We start from the raw sequence: 17,842 nt of genomic DNA on the forward strand, positions 1-17,842 counted from the left end.
TGTAAGTTTATTAATAAAACACCATATTTCTGCCTTTTTATAAGGATATGAATTGTACATACAATCAATTTCAGACTCAACCAACAAAAAGCCTCTCAGAACAATATTTATATGTTGATTTTTTTCGCCTACTCATATCATCATTTTTTTACTCCTGGTTCTGTATGTTCATGTTCTGTTCTTTTGTAAACTTCATCTGTTTGTATGTTGTATACTCATTGTGTTTCAATAAAGTTCGATTTTAAAAAGAGGTACGTTCTAAACGAAGCTTCAGACGTCACTGATCACGTGACTCTGGCCAAACGAATCAAGCCTCGACACGGTGCTTCTGAAGCAGCGCGTGGATCTTTCTGACACACGCACCGGAGCGTCAGCTTCAAGCGGACCATCACTACGTCTCACATCTAAAGGTGTCAAGGTAACTTTGAACTGAGTTCAGTCAATCTGGAGTTTTTCCAAGTTTTCTGTTGCTCTCTGTGAGAGAAGAGCGTTAAAGGCGGGGCTCTCCAGAGTCCAGCAAAACAGGAAACCACAGCTGGGTGTGTGTAAGTGTGCAAACCAATAGAATGCATCGTGGTGGGGGGGGGGGCATCACGGGCAAGAAAAAAAGAAAATAATCGGTCGTACCCATGCTTCCCCGACGTCATGCCAGCGCATATTGGGAAATTCGTAGGCACCGATCGGTTTTCTATCAGCCATTTGCTGGGAGTAAGGGCGCCCTCCGTTTGCGAGGTGCGCCTGCTGCTGGCGGCACAGGGAGGAGAGGGCGGGGCGGCGGGGAGTCTCTGGCTGGCTGGAGCGGCATCTAATAACCAACTCGCAAAACAAAATAAAAACAACAAACAGATATTATGATACAGACTTATAATCTGCACCCATGTTTTTTCTAAATTCTATAAAGTGAGCGCGAGAGCCCTCGGTGCGCCTGCGCACTGCTGAAGTCAAAGTAAACTTTATTGTCATCTCCGCTACAGACAGTCCAGCATATAGAGAGACGAGACGACGAGGCTGCAGTTACAGCGGTGCAAGTAAACAAACAATAAATATAAGAAGAGTAAGAAAATAAATCTACACTTTAGGACTCGGGGTAAAGGATCAATAACAATTTAAATTTATAATTTACAGTTTGATGATTTAAAGTCTCACACAACCCGTCAAAAGGGGCGGGGCCGGCTGCTTCCAAGTAGAGCACATTTCATTTATAATGATGTAAATCCAAGCCCATCATGGATTCACGATCTGAATCCTGGGTTGTGTGAAATCCCAGAAATCAACCTTAGACAAAGTGAATCTGTGAACTAAGGTGTAGGTCTGTTAGGTTAATTGTGCTGATCCTCGGGTTGGGGGATTTGTGTTTGTACTGGAGCGCAAAATTCAAACCAATGGAAGATGGACAACAAAAGTTCAAAGCCATCAGGTGCTCAGTTTATGTATTTATTTTTGGCCTACATCAGTAAGAAATGCCAAATTATATACACAAAGTTACAGGAATCACCACTCCTGTTATTCATGATGATTTCAGTAACATCACATAATAACATGTAACGTTATTATGTGATGTGCGTACTGTTAATGCTGATACTGTGGTGAAATTCTCTGCTTCTTTTGTGTATTCTGCATCTATTACGTCAGATTGTCTTACCCCTCATATGGTTGAGAATTTTGCCAATACCCTGTTAACTACATGTTCCTCCATCCTCGACACTGTGGCACCTATTAAAATGAAGCGCCCCAGAACTTACTCACAATGTTGGTTAAGTGACTCTGTTCGCGCTCTACGACGTGCGTGTCGGCGGGATGAGAGAAGGTGGAGGAAAGATAAACTCCAGGCATCTTACGACATCCTACGTACTAGTCGCTTGAAGTTTCAAACTGCTGCCAAAATGGCTAAAGCAGCTTTTCTTTCAAAAATTATCTCTACCAATGGTAACAATCCTTGAATTTTATTTAAAATTTTTAACTCTGTGGTCAACCCCTGCCCCACTATGCCGCTGCCGTGCTCCACGGTTCTTTGCGAACAATTTTTAAATTATTTTTTAGATAAAGTCTCATCTCTTAAATCTGCTCTTCCTTTAATGACAGGCCCTGCGTTTACCCCTGACTGTTCCTCTTCCTTCTATCAGTTTGAACCCGTTTCACTCCCTACTCTTAAGCGTCTGGTTGAACAACTGAACAATACTAATCTCGTATATGATGTTCTTCCATCTCGTATAGTTAAGGACTGTTTTAGTGCAATTGGACCTAGTATATTGTCCCTTTTGAACTCTTCTTTGCTCTCTGGTTGCGTACCATCAGCCTTTAAACATGCTATAATTCAGCCTGTTCTTAAAAAAAGGAACCTCGATTATAATGATTATGCGAACTATAGGCCGATTTCCAAGCTTCCGTTCTTGGCCAAAATTCTTGAGAAGATAGTGTTGCTTCAACTCCAGGCCTACCTGGATGAGAATAGCATTAATGATAAATTCCAATCGGCCTTCAAACCACATCATAGCACTGAGTCAGCGCTGCTCCGAGTTCTCAATGACCTTCTACTAATGGCTGACAATGGACGCTCCTCGGTCCTAGTGCTATTGGATTTATCGTCGGCTTTCGATATGGTTGATCATAAAATCCTATTGGCGAGACTTGAGCACACTGTAGGCATCAAGGGTGTTGCCTTGGATTGGTTTAAATCATACTTGTCCAATCGGCTCTCCTCGGTTCACTTGGCCACTTCCTCTTCCTCCGCTGTACCTGTCTGTTGTGGTGTCCCTCAGGGATCTGTGTTAGGCCCTACTCTGTTCTCATTGTACATGCTTCCATTAAGCACTATCTTTGAGAAATATCACATCGCTTTTCATTATTATGCCGATGGCATTCAGATCTACTTTGAGTTAAATGATGACCTAGCTTTGTCCTTGAATAGTTTTCGAGAGTGCATGTGTGAGGTCAGGCAATGGCTCCTGGCAAATACTCTTATCCTTTATGATAAGAAAACTGAAATTGTGGTCTTTGGCAGTGATGTCCTTCGTGCCAAACTTCGTGATGCTTTTGGTTTTCTCACTAGCTCCTTTTCCGACACTGTTAGGAATTTGGGCGTGTTACTTGACAGCTCATTTAAACTTGATAGACAAGTGTCTGCTGTTGTTAGATCCAGTTTATACCAACTCCGCCTTATTTCTAAGGCCAGGCAGTATATCCCGCATAAAGACCTGGAAAAACTCATCCATGCCTTTGTAACTTCGAGGCTGGATTACTGCAATTCACTCTATTTTGGACTCCACTCTGCCCTCCTCCATAGATTACAGACAGTCCAAAATGCTGCTGCACGCATTCTAACCAAAACTAAGAAGTTTGCCCACATTACTCCCGTCCTAGCTGATTTGCACTGGTTGCCTGTGAAATACCGTATCCAATTTAAAATTCTGCTGTTTACTTTTAAAATCACTAATAACACAGCACCGAGCTATCTTAAGGAACTCTTAAGCTTATATGTTCCTGCTAGGGCTTTAAGATCATCCTCACAGTTACTGTTGGTGCGGCCTAGATCTCGGCTGAAGTCTAGAGGTGATCGAGCGTTTGCCCTGGCCGCACCAGAGTTGTGGAACAACCTTCCCATTGGCATTCGGGCGTCTGACTCTATTCAATCTTTTAAATCACGGCTTAAAACGTATTTGTTTAATCTTGCGTTTTCTACCGGTTAAATGCTGGACTTGTCTGCAGTGATTTATTTTACTAATTTTCCTATCTTGTTTTTTATTTGCGCTGTGTATGTCTTATCCCCATTGTGTGTTGATGGCACAGTTATATTGTGCTATAGCTATGTGCTGTAGTTATATTTTTTCTATTGGTGGCTTTTTCCTGTGAACATAATTCTACACTTTTATTTTTATGACTCTGATTATACTTGTGTTAATTTGTTCTATGTTAAGCACTTTGGCATGCCGTTGGTTTTTAAATGTGCTCTATAAATAAAGATTGTTGTTGTTGTTGTCCTGTAAGCACAGTCTGCCTGTGTCTTTTCTCTGCAAATGAACATTTTCAGCCAATATAGGTAATACATCAACATGGCTGCCGTGGCTAAGTTAGGAATATTTATAATGTCATTTCCAAAACTTGCATATGATCTGCAATTTGTAGCAGATCTACTGACTGTCACAGAGCAGCTGGAGCAGTCTCAAATGCAGGTCAGTCCACTGCTGCCCCCTGTGGCCAAGTGCCATAGCTACTGCTGGATGAACTCGTGACACATGTGCACCTGTTTCTATGAACACATTGAGTCTGAGTGGCTGCACTTACACTGGTGTATTCAACATATTGAAAGATGCCAGCAATGTGGATTGTCAAGACTCAAACCAATCCACATTGCTGGCGTTGCATCTTTCAATGGCAGCAATGGCAGGTATCAGTGCTCAAACCTTTTGTGTTTGTTTCCAACAAGTTGCCCACCTCGGGAAACAACAATGTGTTCTTTTACTTGTCAGATGAACATATGAGACACTTTGACTCTTCAGTGCAGTGTGGAGCCTAACAAAGATCTGTTTTGTGTCCCAGCTGATCAGCAGGAGGAGGAGAGTCTGACGGAGCAGCAGAGGAACATTTTCAGCTACTTGGACTCAGCTCAGCCACTACAGAGGAAACAATGAGCTCAACACAGAAGGTGACAGACAGAGCAGGACCATATGACCAAAGATATTTATCACCATATACATTTGAACATTTGCCATAACGATGTAGCTGACGATAGAATTGACACCAGACAAAATACTTTACAGCTGCACAACTTTATTAAAAACCCATCAATGTATTTTCACTGAAACAAGCAGCTGTTGTTTATGTGCATTAAAGTTATATAAAAATGTAACAGTGCAAATGCAAATTCCTCGCTGACAGTTTAACCAAAAGGCGTTTCCAGTGGAAACTGGCCGACACATCCTGAGCATAACCATGTATAATATCCACTAAACTTCAGAAGAGGTTATACAGTCGTGGCCAAAAGGTTTGAGAATTGCATAAATATTGGAACCTGGAGAAGTTGCTGCTTAAGTTTTTATAATACAGATTTGTACTTTATTTCAAATTGAACCTTTAAAGGGGCATTTCTGGACTTTTAAACACCAGTAATGTACTTTTAAGGGAACATTTAAAAAAATGTTCCTATAGGTACAAAAATGTTCTTCTCTCGTACCTCTATTAGAGTGTATCATGTAACACTATAGATCAACTTAGCTCAGAATATATAAAGCATATAAACAGTTACAGCAATATGATGCAACAAACACAGCAGCTGCTGATCCAAAATACTCAAAGCTTCATAGAACTGAAACCAACATTTATTTTTAGCTCCATTCTGCTGCTGATACAGACTTTAGGTTTCTGAACATTAAACTTGTTGCTGCCTTTCATAGTGTGTAGCTTGAAGGCCCTGAGTACTTTCTCCCACACTGGAAACACTGGGATGATCACATTATTTGAACATTACCTAATAAGACTGATTCAGCACAGACAGTTATGTTAAACTTTCCTAGCAGTCCTTCACAAACAGGGAACAGTCTGTCTATTCTCTCCATCTGTCAGCTGCTGCTGGCTCTTCCTCCTCCTCTTCCTCACACACTGCTGAGTTTGTCCTGGTGGATCATCAGGGCTGCAAAGCCTCACAGATGATGTGCAGCAGTGGCTCCCTCAGTCTGTCCTCACTCTGGACACTTGCAGTCGTCACACATGGAAATCAAATGTGTGATAAGCTGCAGGATTCAAACACAAGTGTAACTTATAAACACATGTTCATACTTTTATTCCACAATCAGAGAGAAAGAAACAGAGAGAGAGTGCAGGACAGACAGACAGGTGACAGTCTCAGGTGTACACACTGCTACACAACAGCACAGAGAAGCAGGATTTAGTGTTTGTGTTATTACGAGTGTAAACAAGAAGAGTTCCAGATGGTGCAGTGGACACATGTGTGACTGCTGTGATTAAAGCATCTTTCTTTCAGCTTAACGAGTGAACCGTCAGCTCGTTCAAACACACGTTAAAGTGCGTTTGGCTCGACACCACCGAACAGAGGCAGCAATATAACACAGCTCACATTAACAGTGCAGTGAATCCTGCTTGTGCCGTGATGTTCAGGGCTGCAAACCGAGCAGCATCACTGACTTTCAGCTTGTTGTGTTTGTGGATATATGACTGACTTTAATTATCCACAAAATCATCACATTCTCTGTCAGATGAAGGTCGACTATTGAACGGCGTATATTTTAAAGGCTTTAAAACCAAGTTAACGCTGAAAGTACAAACATCACTAATGTCACATAACTCTGCCGACAAGGCATAGCTATGGCTATGAAATGCTCTTTGTGTATCACTTCTTCATTATGAAAGATGTCATTAATGCACTAGTAATGTCTCATCTGGAGTATTGTTCAATCATTTGGTCAGCAGCTAATAAGACAGATCTTAACAGACTTCAGTTAGTCCAGAATAAGGCGTCCAGATTAGTGTGAAGATGTTCATACTATACTAATATTGATAAAATGCATAATAACCTTTCTTGGCTTCCTGTACAGGCTAAAATATTCTATGGCTTACTTGTAGTTCTAAAGAAAGCAATTCTGTTAAACACACCACATTTATTCTGCTCAGCTGCAGTATCCAGATGAAATACATCATCATATTACACAGTTTTCAACAAGCTGCAATTTAGTAAATGCTCGAGTTAAAAGTAACGTTTTGTAAAACTGTTACATTTAGAGCAACTTTTAAGTGGAATAAGTTGCCTTAAAAAATTAGAGAATTATTCAAAACTTCAATGAACACTTAAAAGGCGATTTACAGAGCTTTTAGTTGTTGTAAATATTGTAAGACATGATTTGTTTTTGAAACTTGTGTAATGTGCCTCAATGTTATTGATATTATTATTATTATTATTGATTGCTTATATTTGAACAATTGTGAAACCTCACTGTGGATGTAAGAGTGAAATTATGTGGATATCTTGAATCCACTTTATTGTGTAATATTTTATGTGAGTATTTGACGGAAGACGAGCAACATCTGTTGTGGAAGCTAACGGGGTTCCTTTAGAATAAACAAACATAGGATTTATTATCACTGAATAATTCTGTATAAATCTATACAAATTATAGAAATATGTAATAGGAAACAACAAAATTATCTAAATTATAAAATAGTGTGTGTGTGTGTGTGTGTGTGTGTGTACAATCAGGAAGGATGGGCATGATTTTAGTGTTTGAACAGTCATGAATTATCTTTAACAGCAGGTTGGATGTAATGTGTTAGAACTACCAGCAGGTGGGGATAAGAGACCTTTAAGGTGTTTGGTGCCACGCTCCACCTTCAGGTTTAAAACTAGTGTTAATGGAGTTTGAAGGTTGAGTTTGTTCCACGACTGCATTTCACTCACTGCCTCTGTTTGTATCTCTGTCACTGCAGGACCAACATGGAGCCAGAAGTCAGCGCTCTCAGGAGGCCGACAAACCTCACAGAAGAAAGGGAGAGAAAAAACACACCTGTGACGAGTGTGGGAAGGGTTTTACTCTGAGGGCTAATCTAAAACAGCATCAGGTCATCCACACTGGAGAGAGACCGTTCAGCTGTGACTTGTGTGGAAAGTCTTTTTCCTTGAAGGGTTCCCTAAAAACACACCAACTCATCCACAGTGGAGTTAAAGCGTACAGCTGTGATCAGTGTGGCAGAGCTTTTACTCATAGTAACAGCTTACAGAGGCATCTAGTTACCCACTCTGGAATTAAGCCATACAGCTGTGACGAGTGTGGGAAGGGTTTTACTGAGAAGGCTGAACTAAAACAGCATCAGGTCATCCACACTGGAGAGAGACCGTTCAGCTGTGACTTGTGTGGAAAGTCTTTTTCCTTAAAGGGTTCCCTAAAACAACACCAACTCGTCCACAGTGGAGTTAAAGCGTACAGCTGTGATCAGTGTGGCAGAGCTTTTACTCGCAGTAACAGCTTACAGAGGCATCTAGTTACCCACTCTGGAATTAAGCCACACAGCTGTGACGAGTGTGGGAAGGGTTTTACTGAGAAGGCTGAACTAAAACAGCATCAGGTCATCCACACTGGAGAGAGACCGTTCAGCTGTGACTTGTGTGGAAAGTCTTTTTCCTTGAAGCGTTACCTAAAACAACACCAACTCATCCACAGTGGAGTTAAAGCGTACAGCTGTGATCAGTGTGGCAGAGCTTTTACTCACAGTAGCAACTTACAGAAGCATCTAGTTACCCACTCTGGAATTAAGCCATACAGCTGTGACATCTGTGGAAAAACTTTCAGCCAGAGAGGGTACCGAAATACACACCTACGCATTCACACCAGACATGATGTGTACTGCTGTGAACAGTGTGGCAAATACTTTACAAGAGACGCACACTTACAACAACACATGTTTACCCACACTGAGGAGAGACCTTATCAATGTGACCTGTGTGAGAAGACTTTTAAATCTCCACATGACCTGAGACGACACCAACAGATCCACACCAGAAAGAGACTCTACAAGTGCAGCTACTGTGAGGTATGTATTTATATTGTTATCTTGTCATTTTAGCCTGACTGTTTGGAACAACTCTGCTCATTAAACTGTGTTAGCATGTTAGCAATTCTACTGCATGGAAAAGTAGCTCTGAGTGATTATTCAGATTTTCCTTTCAGTTATGATTTTAGTATTACTGTAGTATTATGGTGGTAGTATTGTAGTTATTGCAGCCCAGTAAACTGAGTGTGTTAACTGAAACAGTCAAATGTAGTTGGACATCTGCAGAGATGCTCTTTATTTCAGGCGACGTTCAGGATACAAATGTTGAAGGACTGACTTACACTGTCTTTGTGTCTTTGTTTAGAAGCAGAGTGACACAGATGGATCCAGTTCTCAACCCTGTCATCACTGTGGTGGTGGGAAAGACTTTCATTGTGACCTCTGTGGAAAAACTTTCAGTCAGCAAATTACCCTAAAAGTACATCAACGTAGACACACTGGAGACAAACTGAAATACTGCAAAGAATGTGGGAGAAGCTTCACCACAACAAGTGAGTTAAAACAACATGAACTGATTCACAGTGGGGTTAAAAAGCACCTCTGTGATCAGTGTGGGTCATCCTTCACCACTGAAGGTCAGCTTAAATCACACAAAGGAGTCCACACAGGAGAGAAACCACACAAGTGCAGACACTGTGAGAGAAGCTTCTCACATTCACATAGTCGTAACAGGCATGAACGTGCACACATGGAAGGAAACTAGAGCTGTGACCAGTGTGACAAGAGCTTCAGGAATCTCAGTTCATACTCTGCACACAAACGATCCCACGTTACTAATAAACTGTTTCACTGTTACCAATGTGCCCAAACATTCACCTCATTGTCTGCTCTGTGCAAACATCAGCGCGATCACTCAGGGCTGAAATCACTCCCATCACTGGATCACAGTGAATCTGAAGACACAGAAAGATCCTCTGGTTTCCTCTGGTCAGACTCAAAAAGCTTGAGATCAGGCTCCATAGAGTTCAGATAGAATCATTTAAACTTGTGTTGAACTGAACTGGTTGCTGGGATGAACTTCTACATAATACAGATCTACATGGGATCTTCTTTTCTGTTTTACTGAGTCAGTTTTGTCCTTTTTTCTCTGTCCTGGTTTTGCTCGTCTGTAAATGATTGAAACTCAGTCAAATAGTTCATTGTTCTCCAGCAAAACGTTTTGGAAACTCATGTTTAACCTTTAAAACTCTGACATGTTTTAGCACACAAGGCTTCATCGGGGAGTTCACTCATGATTGGACCATGAGAACAAAGGTTTTTAGTTCTTTCAAAGAGAGTCTTGGAGATGTTTGATGTTTCTGTTTTTCTGAAACCACCTGAAAGAAAAACTATTTTTCTTGTTTTATGTAGTGTGGAAGTTTTTAATGTTTCTTCATCTGTGATGTTCTTGAATGTGTTCACGTGAAGATGGTACAAATAAACTGTCCTTTCAGCTTTAGCTCCTAATTTATTCATTATTTATGGATGTAGCACAGCAGCCGTCTCTTGATTAACACATGGAGGGCTCGGGATCTGATGGTGTCGTCTCCCTAATTTGCCCACTCAGTAAATCTCACTCATGGCCAAGAAATTGAAATAAACCTTGTTTCCCTGCTGGATAGTGATCCACTGTAACTCTGCTCCTCCTTCCTGTTTAGGATTTCTGTGGCTGAAGTAAAATTCCCTCCATCCATCACTTATCCCAGCTAACCCAAAGTGAAATAAAGTTTTGCTCGTCTTAAAAAAGCATTACAATAATGGGCATTACCAATGCAAACTGAATGATACAGAAGATGAAAGAAGAGACTTTGATCAGTTAATAAAGCTCATGATCTTGATTCATTGTGGCTGCTACACAGATACTTCTGGGTCACTTCTCTCAGTTAGGAACCTTCCTCACCAAACTGACTGTTGGACCACACCCCTGGTTTCATGAGAAATTGTTTCAGCCATGATTTCTCTTCCTGTATTTCAGAGTAAAGACTGAAGTGACAAATGGAAGCATGTTTAAAAAACACAATGTGAGAGAGACGTTGAGGTCCTTAGAAGTTACCCTGGGTTTTTCTGTCACCCTGCTAGATGTTACACACCTTGTTATTGGACTGATTTCTACTGCTGGACTACTCCTGCGGAGAGTAACAATACTCTTACTAATTAGCTCCCTTTCACACCTTTGGGGATATTTATTTTTGTGTTTGCAGCGCTGTGAGCCAGAACAGCGAGAGAAAAATCTGCAACAGCGACGAGCCGAATGCTTACGTGAATCGCAGCAGCTGCACATGTGCTACGCTGAATTAGAGGATATCTTTGCTCTGGATTTCTATTTCTACTTTTTCATTTCTATATGATTCTTCTTGCATCTAAACAAAGATGATTCAATTTGCTAAATGTTGATGGCTCTTCGTGCTCAGGTGTAAATGAGACGTAATATTTGCTCTTGGTTTGGTTCTCCTGTACAGAACCTTGCAGTACAACAGAAACCTAAAAACATTATTTGTAGTTGTTATTCTTAGTTGTTCTGCTGCCTAAATACCACAGGGTCTGATTATGAAGTTATTGAGCTGCACATACTTTACGACCTGCTTAAGTTGGAGGTCACAGCGTCTGTAGAGCAGCTGGAACATAATGAAGTCTACAAGGTTAAAGTTTTCTCTTCAGTTATTGTTCTTTCTGCTGCTTGGTTTGATGGATCTGAGAGCTTTTGTTTTTATTATTGTTATTATAATTATCATTAATATTTTACTCTCTAGAAGCTTTAAAATAGTGTTTGTGTTTGAAAAAATTGATTTAAGAATTGAACAGAAACATCTGTCCTTCTGAAAATCGCCCAAAGGCACGGAGACAAAGGATGCAACCTGTAACTTTCTCTTCCTACATGTCAGGACCATCATCCATGATTTATATAAAATGCATATAGCAACAGTAGCACTTTAGTTCTGACTTTATGATTTCTGTAACTGGAAAATATTATTTTGTTTAAAGACAGAAGTGACCGCATAGTTGCAACATCAAAGGGAAATATTAATTAATTAGCATTAAGTATATTTGTTGCTTAAGCGTTTGCACTATAACTTAAGTAGGATTATAACTTTTAAGGAAGGAAAGATTTCAGATATTTAGTTCACTGTTTCAGTTATTTTATATGAAATTAAAACATTTACGTTGGTCAAACATGATGCTCTAAATCAAATAAAAGTTTGAAAATAAATGATGTATTTTTAAATGCTGCAACAAATGTTCACAAAAAGTAACTATAATTAAAACCAGTTAAACAAAATCAAATGTTTGAATCATGCTTAACCAAATGCCAGGCTGGAGAGCTGAACCTAAAGTATACGTAGAAAGATTTCAACATCTGAGCAGTTTTTAATGTTTTTATCACATATAAATGTCACAGCAGTGGGTCCTGGCCCAATGCTTTGTGTTTTTGGTTTTCTTTGACTCTTGTTTTTCTTGGTTTTTGTTCTTCGTATTTATCAGGCTCTCAGTAATCTTATTTCTCCCTCCCTCAGTGTTCATTTCAGCCTGTGTTTAGTTTCTGTTCCCGTGTCCCACGTTTCATCGTTTCATGTCGAGTCAGCCCTGTCTCTCTGTTTCCTGTGTCTCCCCAGTCAGCCCCGCCTCCCTCGGGCACTCATGTGTGATACAGAGTAATAAACCTGACTACATTTACTACACTCTCTTTATTACCTGTTACTTTAAAATTCATACACTAATTATGTCTGCCCATCTCTCTAATGTGAAGGTCAAAGGTCAACATCCCAGTGACATAAGAATAATCCCAAAGGGGCAAAGGCAGCGGTTAATTTAGCACATTTAGCATTAAGGGTACAGCAAGGATATACTTTTACTTATTGTGGCAGGGGTGTGGTCTCTGGCCTGCTGCAGTGGAGGCTGGTGGCGGGACATTGGACGGCACAGGTGAGGGTGATGGAGCTCATGACTCTCCCCTTTATAGTGACGGAGGAGACTGGCGTGGGGGAAGCGTGTAGTGGAGGAAGCTGAGGAGAGAGCTGGTTTCTGGCTACAAAGACGGCGTCAAACCAGAAAAGATTGCTCGTGGTCAAATGTCAAAGGAGCTTGCAAAGAAAAGCGTCTGGACTTCTTTAAGTTACTTGAAGACGTTTCACCTCTCATCCGAGAAGCTTCTTCAGTTCTAAGGTCAAATGGTGGAGAGTCCCAGATATAAACCTAGTGGGAGTGACCCCCCACAGAGGGACAAAAGGACCCCCTGATGATCCTCTAATCGCCTGAGCCAAGGTGTGAAACTGGGTGTGGGTCCCAATCAGCCAGAGTTTCGGGTGGGTTCATTGTGAAACCTGGCCCCACCTTATCATGCGAATTCCTGAGATCAGATGGCCCAGGATGTGAGTGGACGTTAAGGCGTCTGGGAAGGGATCTCAAAACTGGATTATAGATGGCAGAGAGTTGGTGTCGTAAACCCCGCCTCTGTTCAAAGATGGTCGCTCACAGTGGACATAGATGGCTTCTTTCACTCCTCTTTCAAACCATCTGTCCTCTCTGCCCAAAATGTGAACATTGGCATCCTCGAAAGAGTGTCCTTTATCCTTAAGATGCAGATGGACTGCTGAGTCTTGTCATGTGGAGGTGGCTCTTCTATGTTGTGCCATGCGCTTGTGAAGTGGCTGTTTGGTCTCTCCAATGTAGAGGTCTGGGCATTCCTCGCTGCACTGTACAGCATACACCACGTTGTTAAGTCTGTGTTTTGGCGTTTTATCTTTCGGGTGAACCAGTTTCTGTCTGAGCGTGTTGCTGGGTCTGAAATGCACCAGGATGTCATGCTTGGAGAAAACTCTCCTGAGTTTTTCTGATACTCCGGCTACATAGGGGATGACAATGTTGTTGCGTCTGTCCTTCTTATCCTCCCTCGCTGGTGTCTGATCTTCTTTTCTGTGCCTCTTTGCTGACTTTAAAGTCAGCAAAGAGGCTCCTTTGACTACGATGACCTGGATGACTGAGAACCTTCACAGACACTTGTGGTCAAATAATGTGTCAATCACCTGTGAATCAAACTGTGTGTGGCTCAGTTCATGTCACAGTGTTGTTTAGTATATCTTCACTTGTCTCACTCTCCTTCTGTTCTGTCCATCAGGACGATCCTCAGCGCTTACACAGATCCTCCATCGATGTTGTAACTGTTGGCATGATGACATTGTATATAATTTGGATTATTTCTTTATCTTGTCAAGATCTATGTCATGATTGTAAATTGTTTAAGCTGTACATTACTGTTTGTTTTTTGTAGTCAACGTTTTGGTGCTTTGTGCTTTTATTTTGAAAGTCAAGTTCGCTTACAAGTTGCGCTAGAATAAAGGTTTTTAGTGGTTTTATTATAAAGGTTTTGTTATTATATAATAATGATAATAATAATATCAATAACATTGAGGCACATTGTGTGGAGGAGGTTCAGTCATATCCTGATCATCCAGACAGATTTGATGGTTTTTATCCTCACCTGCTGTGTAGAAATGGTCTGACTGGTCGCTGTTACTGGGAGGTCGAGTGGAGAGGAAGCGTTTATATATCAGTGAGTTACAGAAGCATCAGAAGGAAAGGAGGCAGTGATGACTGTGTGTTTGGAAACAATGATCAGTCCTGGAGTCTGAGCTGCTCTGATGATGGTCCTCGTTATAAGAGATAAGATAAGATAAGATAGAACTTTATTAATCCCTCGGGTGGGTTACTCTGGGAAATTCGATTTCCAAAAAAGCACAGCACCGACAGAAGTTACAGAGTTATACACACACACATATATATATATAAATACAGAGACAATATAAATAAAATATACGAAGGGGATAAATAGAATAAATAGGAATAAAAATAAAAATACAAGTGAATTGCACATTTCAAGTATTGAGTCTATTGCACTGTTGACTATTTACAAAAGTATTGCACAAGGTATTGTACAGTGAGGTGAAGAGGCACTACAGCTTAGTTGTTCCCTCCTTTGTCCTCCTGTTTCCCCTCCCTCTCCCCTCCAGAGAGGAGTTAAACAGTCTGATGGCGTGTGGGACAAAGGAGTTTTTAAGTCTGTTAGTTCTTGTCTTTGGGAGAAGCAACCTGTCACTGAACAGACTCTTCTGGTTGTTAATGGCCGTGTGCAGAGGATGCCTGGCATTGTTCAGTTCAGTTCAGTTCAGTTCATTTTTATTTCAAACATTTCAAACATGTGCCTTCACAATCATTACAAAATATCATTCCATTATTTGTTTGAAAAGGAGTAGGCTGAAGTATTTACTTATTTGTCCCTACCCCCTCAAGTTTTACCTCTCATTCATTTAATTTTTTTTGTCTTAAATTAAACAAACAACATATGAAACATATAAACATATGAAGTAAAACAAAACATAACATACATAAATCAAAAACAAGAAATTAGCAAGCCCCACCACAGTATAGTTTCTTTCATATGAAAAATACAGAATGTGTATATTTGCAGATACACAAGTTATGGAAAAACAACAAACCAAAACAAAACAAAAAAACAACCAAAAAAGAACCGCAACACCATTACCAGCAACATTACCATCCTGGGTTAACCCCGTTTTCTTCATTCTTATACTTATTTAAAATTAGGTTTTTATATTTTACTTTAAACTGTTTTATGTTTTGACTGTCTTTTATTTCTTCTGTTAGACTGTTCCATAATTTAACTCCTGCAATTGAGATTGACATAGTTCTTAAAGTTGTTCTAGCACTTTGTATTTTTAAATTCCATTTCCCTCTTAAGTTATACCCACCTTCTCTTTCTATGAACAATTTACAGATTTCTTTGGGAAGCAATTTATTTCTGACTTTATACATTATTTGCGCTGTTTTAAGCTTCACCAAGTCTTGGAATTTAATAGCTTGCATTTTGACAAAGAGTGCATTTGTATGGTCCCTGTACCCTACATTATTTATTAATCTAATGGCCCTTTTCTGTATTATAGTTATTGTTTGTGTGTTACTTTTGTATGTGTTTCCCCAGACCTCTACACAGTAGCTCATATATGGCAGTAGTAAAGCACAGTATAAAATGTGCAGTGCTTTCTGATCCAACATATGCTTTGCTTTTCCCAGGACGGCAATGCCCCGTGCCAATTTCTCCCGAACATAAGTAATGTGTGGCTTCCAACAGAGCTTGTGGTCAATGATCACCCCAAGAAATTTTATTTCATTTACTCTTTCTAAATATACATTGTCAACACATATTTCTACTTCGATGTTTTTCTTTTGGTTTCCAAACAACATAAATTTGGTTTTATCGAGATTCAATGATAATTTATTTATATCAAACCACTTCTTTAATATCGTTAATTCCTGTGTGATCATTTCCAAAACCTGTGGCAACTCCACACCTGAACACAGTATATTTGTGTCATCTGCAAATATTACAAACTTTAAAATCTCCGATACTCTGCAGATATCATTTAAGTACATAATAAACATTTTTGGACCCAGTACTGAACCTTGAGGTACTCCACAAGCTATATCCATCAAATTAGATTTATATTCATTTATTTGTACATATTGTTGCCTATTCCCTACATAGCTTTTTAACCATTCCAAAACCACTCCCCTAAACCCGTACTTTTCCAGTTTTTTTAATAGAATTTCATGATTAACAGTATCAAACGCCTTCTTTAGATCTAAGAAAACTCCGAGCGCATACCTCTTATTATCCATACATTCCGTTATCTTTTCCATTAAATCTATCAGTGCCAAAGCTGTTGATCTGTTGTTTCTGAACCCATACTGACTATCTGTCATTAATTCATATTTTTCCAAAAAACTGTCAAATCTTTTTATGAAGAGTTTTTCCAGTATCTTAGAGAACTGGGAGAGTATTGACACTGGTCTATAGTTTGTAAAATGATGTCTTTCACCGGTTTTGTAAATGGGAATAACTTTAGCAACTTTCATTTTTTGTGGAAAAACTCCTTTTTGAAACGACAAGTTGAATATATATTTTAATGGTTTTACGATACCATCAATAACTGTCTTTACCGTTACCATATCAATATCATTCCAGTCTGTACTGGTTTTGTTCTTAAGTCCTCTAACCATGTCATAAATCTCTTTCTCTTCCACTGCTCTTAAAAACATTGAGCTACTATTCCTTTCAATATTTTCACCAGTGTCCCTTTCTATTCCATCAACCTTTATTTCTTCTGCCAGTTTTGGCCCTATGTTTACGAAGAATTCATTAAAGCCATTTACTATCTCCTCCATGTTATTAATACTTCTTGTCCCTTCTATAAAGTACCCAGGGTAATCATTATTCCTTGATTCATTTTTGACTATTCTGTTTAATACATTCCATATATCTCTTGTGTTATCTTTATTGTGTTCTAACCTTTTAATGAAATACTCTCTTTTACAGGATCTCATTATATTAGTTAATTTATTTTTGTAAGTTTTATACTTCATTACAGTTTCTATTGTTCTCTTTTTTATGAATTCTCGATATAAGGTATTCTTTTTTTTGCTGGCATTTTGTAGTCCTTTTGTCATCCATGGTCTTCCTGCATAGTTGTGTTTCCTATTGATTTCAATTACTGGGCAGTTTTTATCAAGTAATGTGTTAAATGTTCTTAAAAATCCTTCGTAAGCTTTATTAACTTCTGTTTGTTCATATACAATATTCCAATCTTGCTTTAAAAGTTCATTTCTAAGACAATTTAAGGTCTTCTCTGTTCTTATTCTTTTGTAAATAATCTTATGTCCATCGTTGTTCACTTTATAATGGCAATTATACGATGCAAAGACTGGTAAATGGTCACTTATATCATTGATTAACAGCCCACTTTTTATCTTTCCTTCTATTATATTTGTAAATATATTATCTAATAGAGTTGCACAATGAGATGTTATTCTGGTCGGTCTTGTTATCAGTGGAAATAAACCGATGCTGTACATGGAATCAATAAATTCTTCTGTACTCTTATTATGATTTGGATTCAATAAGTCAATATTAAAGTCCCCACAAATAAACATTCTTTTCTGATTTATATTTGTAAATAAGTCCTCCATATTATCCTTAAATATCTCAATCTTAGATCCTGGTGTTCTATATATACAACTGACAATTAGGTTTTTCCTTTTTTCTATAATTATTTCCACTGATAAACATTCCATCACTCCATCAATAACAGTTGTCATTCTTCCCATTCTTTTGTACTTTAGGTTTTTATCAATGTAAAGTGCCACCCCACCTCCTTTCTTGTTGATCCTGTCTACATGAAGGAATTCATATCCATTTATTTTAAAGTCTTCTTCTTTTCCAGGAGTTATCCAGGTC

General features: G+C 39.3%; 1 protein-coding gene across 1 annotated transcript; it reads left to right on the forward strand.

Moving 5' to 3' along the window:
• Nucleotides 1–299: 299 nt before the first annotated feature.
• Nucleotides 300–10,283, forward strand: LOC309702295 (uncharacterized protein). Its single transcript, XM_082526908.1, has 4 exons — nucleotides 300–418; nucleotides 4,537–4,642; nucleotides 7,435–8,535; nucleotides 8,861–10,283. Exons 2-4 carry the CDS (start codon nucleotides 4,625–4,627, stop codon nucleotides 9,257–9,259), a joined length of 1,518 nt encoding a protein of 505 aa, XP_082383034.1. The 5' UTR covers nucleotides 300–418; nucleotides 4,537–4,624; the 3' UTR covers nucleotides 9,260–10,283.
• The last annotated feature ends 7,559 nt before the right edge of the window (nucleotides 10,284–17,842 follow it).

This window comes from Aulonocara stuartgranti (genome assembly GCF_965226115.1).
Source record: "Aulonocara stuartgranti genome assembly, chromosome: 3".
Classification (NCBI taxonomy): Eukaryota; Metazoa; Chordata; class Actinopteri; order Cichliformes; family Cichlidae; genus Aulonocara; species Aulonocara stuartgranti.

Excerpts from the sequence above, each read along its gene's own strand:
- LOC309702295 (XM_082526908.1), top strand. Across the intron at positions 8,536-8,860 it reads ACAAGTGCAGCTACTGTGAG|AAGCAGAGTGACACAGATGG; the intron begins GTATGTATTTAT and ends GTCTTTGTTTAG.